Below are 8,630 nucleotides of genomic sequence, written 5' to 3'. Positions count from 1 at the left end.
TCCAGTAGGCGTGTCTATATCCACGTTGTGAAAAGCAGGCAGGTGCAATACCTCTCTACAGAAAATGTAGTCATGGCTTCTGGCTTTTGTGGAAATTGCTCCCGACTGCTCATAGAATTTACTGCTCATTTGAGGGAAGTTTGCAGAGAGTTTGAGCAAAAAATAAGGGACGTTTTCAGAGAACTCTCTAAGTGCACCTGCTTTAGAATAACACCTGAGAGGAGTTTCCTGAGGAGGACGACTCAAGAGTTGCCCTCTTTACACCTTCTGTATGGTAGGAACATTGTAGCTGTTCATTTTCTTTGTTATAGACAGCATTGTTGTGGACAGGGGAAACACACCTATACAGACTAAACGTGTCTTTTTTTTATTTGTGAGACAAAGTTACATGAACAGCGTCTTTGTAACTTAAGAAAACAAATCCTGTTCTATTATTTTATACAAGTTGTTGATCAAAACCCTTGTGCTTGGCATTTACACAAATTGTGTATAAAAGTTGGAATAAAGCAAACAATGTTCATTTTAGACTGATCAACTCAAGTTTGGGAATATTCATCATTGTTAATCTGTTTCTTCTTAGATGATGAAACTCAACTGCTTAATCAGGAAAGTCTACAAGGACTGAACAGACTTGCAACCTCAGAAAACACTGATCTACAAATGACGGCAGCCATGTATTATTTACATCTCAGTCACCATTGTGAGTAAGGAAAAAACAGATTTTTATGTTGCTTCTGACAATCTTCATGATAGCAATGACTTGCAGATAAGTAGCACACAAATGAGACTATTGTTTGTTTCTCATATCACTCACTGCTCCCTAACGTGTATGACCAGTATCATGCAAATTTTCAACTGTATTTTTTTTCCAGGGTTGGCAGATAATTCTCAGCAGTGGCTCATATAAAGTGACTGTATTTCTTGTAGTTCAGTTTTCTCTTTGGTCAGATCATTGTATGGCCAGTTATGTCCAGTAGTATGCAAATGTGTGACCACCACATATTGTATTTTGCATAAACGTTAACAGATTCCTGTGTTTACTTGGTTAGGGTTGATAGAAAAAAGGTTGCATATCTCTTTAAGGACTTGAATTTAAAACCATCAGTCAAATGTTTCATGTTAATAACTAACTTTTGGCTTTATCTAGTGAGACTAACAGCTAATTTATATTGTGTTCAACTTATAGATCATTTTTGGTTATTCTAAAAATTTAACTTAATCGTAAAATTCAGCTTCTTTAACCACAATAATTTATTATAACTTTTCTTTTATTCTTTTTTTTTTGCTCATTGTAATTGTGTGTTACAGTGAAATCTCCCTTACCAGATGCCTTCATGCAGCCAGTCATGGCCTTACTTTTATCAACTGACCTCAATGTGCAAAAGACTATCTCTCTCTCCTTAGTCAATCTGCTAGTAAAGAATAATGGTAAGCAATAAAAATCACAAGGTATTTAAAGTATTGTCTTTTGTTATTCATCATCCTTAATCTCTAGTCTGTACATAAGTTGTTTTAATTGATAAAATTAATAATGCATCACAGCTTCCACCTGAAATCACGTTGTTTAGGTGGATTAGATGGTCATAATTACTGTCCATGGAATCTGATTTCAGTGTGCAAAGAGTTAGTGATTGAAATGGGGATGCTGGAGCCCATACTGGAGTTGTTCAAGTCTGGTGATGCCACCGCTCAGTGTCACTCATGTGCCTGCGTCACCATGCTGGCCTCCTCAGGTTTGTACAGAAAGGGAGGACTCTGTCTTGTTATTATTATTGTTATTATTATTATTATTATTATTATTTAATAGTTCTCACACATGTCTAGACGGTAAATAATTTTCATTTGGTGAAACTTTTTAAGGACAGAAAAAGAAACGAGAAATAATATATAGAAAACGTATACAAAACTTTCTTTTTATACAGAATCAAACAGGGAAGCTATCATGGTGGATGGAATCATACCACTGCTGGCTTTAGCAAAATCCTACGACCCACAGGTGCAACAGAACGCAACTTGGGCTCTGTTACAGCTCACACAGTCAGGTGGGATCATTTCCTTTAAATCTCAATGTTCACATATTTTTTTCGTAAAACCAGAAGCTGCTTTGTTCATGTTATTTCCAGTGTTATGTTGCTTGAATATAACATGGAAATATTATTCAAAACATTCTCCTCTTTTTCCAGATTGGTCAATAAGGATCTTATGTCAAGCAGGAGCCATTCCTGTCCTGGTACTTCTGCTGCAGTCCTCAGATTCAGAGGTTCAGTTTTACAGCTGCACTGCTCTGTGCAACATCGCTGCTATTCAGGAGCACCACCCAAAGTTGCTCAGCATTGGGGGCCATTTTTTGTTAAAGTCTCTTCTGACTCTCATGTCTTCCTCTGTGCAGAAGGTAATTGTGAACTTTAGTGGCTGATAGATGAATATGAAGGTAAATCAGCAACAGTGTTTGATAAAAGTCTTTATTTCTTTTTCAGAATTCAACCCAAGCATGCAGATGCCTAGAAACTTTTTCAAAGAATGGTAATTATAAACAGTGACGCTAGAAATTGACACCATACCCAAAACAGATGTTGTTTGTCTTTTTTTTTTTTGTGTAGTTCTGATCCAGGAGCAGCTGATAGATCTGGACTGTGTGTTGCCTCTAAAGGCGCTGCTGAAAACCTCTTCTCCTGAGTCAGCCATAACACTACTGTCTGCACTGTCTGCACACCTGCCAAACAATGTACGATTTCCTACACAGCAGAATTATAATAATGATGAAGTTGGTAACTATCTGTAGTGTGTTACTACTGTGAAGTGGTTGAAAATTATGTATTAATCTATTGGGACATTCTTTTTCCTTTCCTTGAACTAGTAATCACTGGACGTCAAAGAAAGTGACTGCAGATATGAGGCAACTATTCAGTTTAAATCCCAGTATTGATATCTCCATGGTTTGATTCCAGGACGTCCTGGTGAGTGAAGGACTGTTGGATGAAATCGGTCAGCTGCTTCATCATCACAGATCCAGCTCTGTTATAATCACACACAGCGGCAAGATCATCACTGACCTGTGTCGCTCCTGCATGGGTCAGCAGGTACGCCAAGGCTACGATTCATGATTTCGTGTCACATGTCTGTAGTAAATACATGATTTCTTTGTGCATGGTACCTGAGATTGATAAACTCTTGATAAAGTCATGTTAAATCCCATCATTGTTATCTAGGCTGTGATGGAAAGTCTGTGTTTATCAGGACTCCTCTGGGCCCTTCTGTCTCCCACCCTGTCAGATGAGACCTTGCTTCATGTGACATCACACTTACATCACCTGATGACCTGGGGTAAGTGACCTGGACATGGAATTAGTATTTGTCCATTCAGTTTTGAATCTTTGCTGTGGAATATAACTCAAACATCTACTGCTCGCTGTAGACCATTACATAATCCTTTTTTATGTGAATAATTTTCAGAATCTTTCACAATTTGTCACTATTTCAGATCTACTTAAGTCTAACTTGTCTGTGACAATAACATCAGACCAAGTTTCAAGACTAGTGAAGTTGTCGGGACAAATACAAAATCCTCAGTTGTCATACAACAGTGCGGCCATCATCAGCAAACTAGAAATGACTGGTAATGTTATGTTCAAGTATTACTGATTTAAAAAAACAAACAAATACTCAGTTTGGTTTTATATTATGCATATTAAATATTGTTATATTCTGTATTTATTTCATACTATTCACCAAGGGGAGATGGTCCAGCTGCTGAGACCTCATTACATCACCATGTTGGAGTACCTGTTGGTATTTCTCAAAAATAAAGATGTTAAGTTCCAGCAGCTTGGCATAGTTACAATATTCAACCTCAAGAAAGGTTTGTATTTGTTGTATACCTACCTACTTATCTAGCAACTGAGGGTACTGCAGCCATTTAAATGATCTTGTTATAGTAGATACCCCTAAGCAAATTTAAAATAATCAGCCATTGTAATTGTGCTGTCTTCCTCTGCAGATGGAGACTTTTCATCTCTGTTGGCTAACAGTGAATTGGAGCTTCAGCTCCGGAAGGTGCATGCGCAGACGGAGGAAACCAGACGGCTGCTGCAAATGATTGAGCCCCTTTCTCCAACTTCTGTTAACTCTTGACTTACTCAGTACAATTACTGAGATGTGTACAGTGTGGACTGTACGAGGTGTTTACATTCATGCACTGCATGGACAAGCAGCATGTTTACATCATTTTATATCATTTTGTGTTTTAATGTGTTTATTTTACATCAGAGTTTTTATGTTTACAGGCAACAAATTAAGTGAAAAACAAGGCAGAGATGCGGCATAGTATCAACTTTAATTAAATAGGGCATATATTTCTTTTTAGCAGGTTAACAGGTGATAGTTATAAGCAATACTTAAACTATAAGATCAAATATTGATGATCAGATACATTTGTTTTTATATGCTTTTATTATAATAAACTCACTTAACTCTATGCCTCAAACTTTGTAAAGTGATTGCGCAATATCAAACAAAGCAGCTGTCTGTGCAATAAATGCTTTGTGCATTGTATTCTCTAAAACAAGACTCACCAAACTGAAGCAAAGTCTTTGGAAACTAAGTTCCTTAGCAGCTTTGAAATATGTGATTGCTATACTTCACAAAATCAATGGGTAGGAATTTAAATAACCTAAACCCTTGTGTTCTTATCACAGCCATTTGAGATATTCTAATTCCACAGTGACAAAACTGAGGAAGGAAAAGTGCTTATATAGCAAGAAATATCAGGAATAAGCAAGAAGCAAATGGCTAACATATATTGTGATTGTTAGAATGGCTATTCCTAGTATTTCACAAAGGCAACACTCTCCATAATTGCCAGCAAACTATCATTACCACTGTTTACATCTACTGTTTTTTGGATAGTAATTATTAGTTACTAAATCTGATGTACTCAAGAAATTAATAAATAACTTGCCCCATATTTGTGCCACTGGTTACACACAGAAAAGTGACCAAATTCTGACGTCCTCAGTGAGAGGCAAGGCTGTAATTTTACATGCTCTTTTAAGGTGCCGAAGGGTAGCAAATTGGCTGTACTGCAGTAATTCCTGTGTTTCACGGATAAATCGCAGCTTTCAACGTCTGCCCACTTTGCAGGTTGTCAGATGACCTCTGAAGAATGCACAACAGGGAGACAAAAAAGATAAAATGAATCAAATAAAATGTTTCAGAGCACCTTAAGAGAAAAGCAGAACATTTGTGATGCATTTTTAACATTTTCATTAAGGGATACTGTATATACAGGAAAAAGAGAGGCTGTTCTCCCACTGAAATTTGCAAGCTCCTGAGTTATTAATGCAAGGTCTTCATCTGGCAAAACCTGACAGTATTCAAAGCAAAAAAGATCTTTGTCAGGTTTTGCCTGATGAAGACCTGGTTGGTGTTCATTTCCCACCCTGAGGACAAGTGTTCCCAAGTGATCTGCTGGTTGTGTCTCACCTGCTCGTTGGTGGGTCTGGATTTCCTCCAGGCCCGTGAGAGTCCTGAGAGACCTGCGTTCTTTGAAGGCCACAACAGGTACCATGTCCTCCTCATTGTTCAGCCCCAGCTGTGAGGTCTTAGTTCCCACTGGCTGCTTGACGGCATCTTCTATAGTGCCATTTTGCACAGGCTCTGTGTTTTCCTTTGGTTGGGTTTCATTTGGCATGTTCCTCACTGGTACAGATTTCTGTGTTAAAACGTATTAACCAATTTAGTCAAGGACAAGCTGTTTGGCTTTTAGAAGTGGAGCTGGTTAGATATTAGTGGATACTGGATGCGCATCATAAGAGCCCAGGGGCAATGTACTTTTTAAAAACTGAACAGTAAATCTCACCGTATCTGGAGAATCTGTCCTTCTGGTTCTCCGCATGATCTCCTCAAGTCGCTGGAAAAGAAAATGGCTTTCATTAAAACGCTGTCATATTAGGCTTTGTGAAAACATTCAGTCTCTTAAATAACATAACTTTTGATATTATTAATTTTGAACACAGATAATGCATAGTTGTGTACAGATATAGTAATCTAACTTGTTTTATCAAACAATTTCAAACTTGTCACTTTTTTTCGTTCTTGGCGTGCTGCCTCCTCTTTCTGTGCGAGTATTTCTCGCTCTTGTTTCATCTGCTCTGCTTTTGCCCTCTCTTTGGCTTGTTCCTCCTCTCTCTATATTAGACAAAAACAGGGTAAACAGTGAAATGAAAAAAGTGTTCAAGAAAAATAAATCCACAAGGACGTCTGTAGGTGCATATGTGGTTCAATTTCAAGTGCAATTTCACTCATGCACTGAGGAATGTTTGCCTTTCCCACCTGTTTCTGCAGAAGGGCGGCTTCCTGCATAGCCTGGGCTCTTTCTTCCTCAGCTCGTCTCTGCTCATCTTCCTCCCTTCTCCTCTTCTCCTCTATGAGACGTTGAGCCTCGGCCTGCTGTCGTGCTCGCTCCTCTGCCCTCCTGCGCTCCAGTTCTTCACGACTCCTCCTGGACATGTCATGAATTCACAGTCTTAATTGTCTGCTACTGTAGTGTTTCTGTCTCGCAGGTGGACATGCTTTTTACCTTTCGGCCTCCTCTCTTTGCAGGCGCTCCTGCTCCTCTCTCTCCCGTTGTAGTCGGGCCTCTCTCCTTTTTTCAGCCAGGAGACGTGAAGCCTCCTCTGGGTCTGTAGTCCCAGCTGAAGCCCTGCACATGACTTCAGGAGGCTGTGGAGGTGGATGAGGGGGCATTTGGGGAGGACCTGAAGAGAAATAATATCAACTTCAATATATATATGCAACACATTAAATATCCCTTTAAATACTGCACTTTTTGTTTTAAGTTTTTTTTCTAGCTTACTTCCATCTCTTGTTGTTCTGGTTATAGCTTCTGTCTTTTTCTCGGGCAGGTTCGAACATGGAGCCTGTGGTAGATTTTCATCCCTCATTTTCTTTTGCTGATCTTCAGCTGATGTCCTGACAGGCCTTGAGTTACCAGGAGAGAGGGCAGAACTACAAACGGCAACATCTTCCTCAGGGACCGATGGGAGCTCGAGCTGCAGCGGGGTTGGATGTCTGCTGATTGATCTTCGGGGGGTCCTTTAAGATCCAGCAGAAGAGAGCAGATGTCCCACTTTGTTCAGATTACTGTTACTATGTCATGTATGTACAGTGGATGTTTTTGGTCACAAATATTTCACCTACCGTTCAGGTGAGGAGGAGGCTGTTCTGCTTTGTGTAACTGTGGCTGGTTTCACACTGGTGTTGACGGCAGGTGATCTAGTATTTGAGCCACTGTTTGAGTTCTTCTTAATAGCGTGTTGCTGTTTTGTTGCTTTGATCTAAACCAAAAAGAAGAAAAAGACTTTTCAGAATACATTTTTTACATCACATTTCTGCTCTTTCAGTCCAAAAATCTGAAAAGTAAAGACTGCAAAAAGAGACAGCTGGGTGATCCTAAAAATAATAATTGAATTAAGACCAAGGGAACAGCTAGAATTACCTGCGCCAAATTGATGCTTCTGTGCTGGCTGTTGCTGGGACTGGGGGAGGCAGATGGCCTGTGGTGGACTGAACCAAAGTGGTGCTGGGGTTTGTGAGGGGTGGTGGTGTTGGTGGTGGTATTCATGGAGTGGAATGAAACTGCACGGCGACAAACATGGACAACTGAGCCAGTGATTTGTGCCATTATTATGGGAAATTGGAGGAAATATGGTCAAATGGTGGAAACAGTGATGGAAACGTGAAGCAGCGCATAAACAGAGAGGAAAATGAGCAGCATTAGTAATCAAAGAGCCTGGAAAGATTAGTTGTAGTAGTAGAAGCCATTAGTAGTAGAAACCATTAGCATTACATTGCCATAATATTATAGCTAATGGGTACATTCTGTTATCATGAGGATGAGTACCTTCTTCTTCTGACTGACAACCAGCACTCTTGCTCCTGGCCAGATAAGAGCATGTGGGCGTTAGGAGGCGACTGACCAAATTCTTCTCCCATGTTGTCAGTGGTAAGCGACGTGGAACTAATGTATTGATCAGTATAAAGTTTTTAGTGCAGCACAAACAAAAGATAAGGCACTCCAAGAATTGTTGTGTTAAGATATGTTACACAGATACTGTTAAGTATGGTGTTATGAGTTTAGAAAGATCATGTTAAAAGAGGAAAAAAAGAAAGCGCATTAATCTATACCGTTCTTAGTGAGCTTCCTTCCTCTTGAGTTTTGACTGAGGTTCTGTTGGGCCCTTTGGCTCTTCTCCAGCGTCCTACGCACTGCAGATTCATATCGCTCCTTAATTCAGGAAAACAAGCTTTAGTGTTGATGTTACTCACTACACACCTGTGAAAGCATCAGCCTCACTAAAAATAAAAGTTTTTTTATTTCCGCCATCAAAACTCACTTTATCCTCCTTCAGTCTCTGCTTGCGCTTCTCTTCCACAGCAACACGCCTCCTCTCCTCTTTGAGCCTCTGCTCCAGGAGCTTCTTCTTGCGCTGTTGCAGTTGTTGGTCATAGTATTGCCTGGCCCGCTCCTCCCGCTCCAACCTGCTCAGTTCGCGAGAGGCTGGGGAAAAAAGTGAACCAGTATAAACAGATTAACCAGTTGTGTATGTTAATCTTATTAGAAATTGAGGACA

General features: G+C 39.7%; 2 protein-coding genes across 7 annotated transcripts in view; one reads left to right on the top strand and one right to left on the bottom strand.

Annotated features, from left to right (window-relative positions):
- The first annotated feature begins 15 nt into the window (after positions 1–15).
- LOC122861892 (vacuolar protein 8-like) lies at positions 16–4,474 on the top strand. Of its 2 annotated transcripts, XM_044166930.1 has the most exons (13): positions 18–274; positions 581–700; positions 1,309–1,428; positions 1,614–1,733; positions 1,923–2,042; positions 2,184–2,392; positions 2,478–2,523; positions 2,601–2,725; positions 2,949–3,080; positions 3,210–3,324; positions 3,482–3,616; positions 3,734–3,859; positions 3,998–4,474. In XM_044166930.1, exons 1-13 carry the CDS (start codon positions 73–75, stop codon positions 4,129–4,131), a joined length of 1,704 nt encoding a protein of 567 aa, XP_044022865.1. In that variant the 5' UTR covers positions 18–72; the 3' UTR covers positions 4,132–4,474. The 2 variants fall into 2 exon arrangements, with proteins under 2 accessions (XP_044022866.1, XP_044022865.1); XM_044166931.1 differs by lacking the exon at positions 1,309–1,428 and having other exon boundaries at positions 16–274.
- The window catches only part of LOC122861891 (ensconsin-like), an 8,190-nt gene continuing 3,794 nt past the window's right edge, over positions 4,235–8,630 (bottom strand). For 3 of the 5 annotated variants that reach the window (XM_044166925.1, XM_044166926.1, XM_044166927.1), the window contains 12 exons: positions 8,394–8,557; positions 8,185–8,284; positions 7,901–8,017; positions 7,496–7,659; positions 7,198–7,334; positions 6,854–7,092; positions 6,578–6,755; positions 6,331–6,499; positions 6,082–6,186; positions 5,858–5,908; positions 5,482–5,710; positions 4,235–5,154 (listed from right to left, as the gene is read on the bottom strand). In XM_044166925.1, the coding sequence (XP_044022860.1) occupies positions 5,144–5,154; positions 5,482–5,710; positions 5,858–5,908; positions 6,082–6,186; positions 6,331–6,499; positions 6,578–6,755; positions 6,854–7,092; positions 7,198–7,334; positions 7,496–7,659; positions 7,901–8,017; positions 8,185–8,284; positions 8,394–8,557 (1,664 nt within the window). In that variant the 3' untranslated portion in view covers positions 4,235–5,143. The remainder of the gene's footprint in view (positions 5,155–5,481; positions 5,711–5,857; positions 5,909–6,081; positions 6,187–6,330; positions 6,500–6,577; positions 6,756–6,853; positions 7,093–7,197; positions 7,335–7,495; positions 7,660–7,900; positions 8,018–8,184; positions 8,285–8,393; positions 8,558–8,630) is intronic. The other 2 variants (XM_044166928.1, XM_044166929.1) reach the window with 2 other exon arrangements.

Source organism: Siniperca chuatsi, linkage group LG15 (genome assembly GCF_020085105.1).
Source record: "Siniperca chuatsi isolate FFG_IHB_CAS linkage group LG15, ASM2008510v1, whole genome shotgun sequence".
NCBI lineage: Eukaryota > Metazoa > Chordata > Actinopteri > Centrarchiformes > Sinipercidae > Siniperca > Siniperca chuatsi.
This window is presented reverse-complemented; position numbering and strand designations above follow the sequence as displayed.

What these genes read in the sequence shown, in the direction of transcription:
- LOC122861892 (XM_044166930.1), top strand. Translation starts at nt 73, where the DNA reads ATGGCTTCTGGCTTTTGTGGAAATTGCTCCCGACTGCTCATAGAATTT. An exon ending in GTTACAGCTCACACAGTCAG is followed by an intron (nt 2,043 to 2,183) that starts GTGGGATCATTT and finishes CTCTTTTTCCAG; the next exon opens with ATTGGTCAATAAGGATCTTA. An exon ending in AGAAACTTTTTCAAAGAATG is followed by an intron (nt 2,524 to 2,600) that starts GTAATTATAAAC and finishes TTTTTTGTGTAG; the next exon opens with TTCTGATCCAGGAGCAGCTG.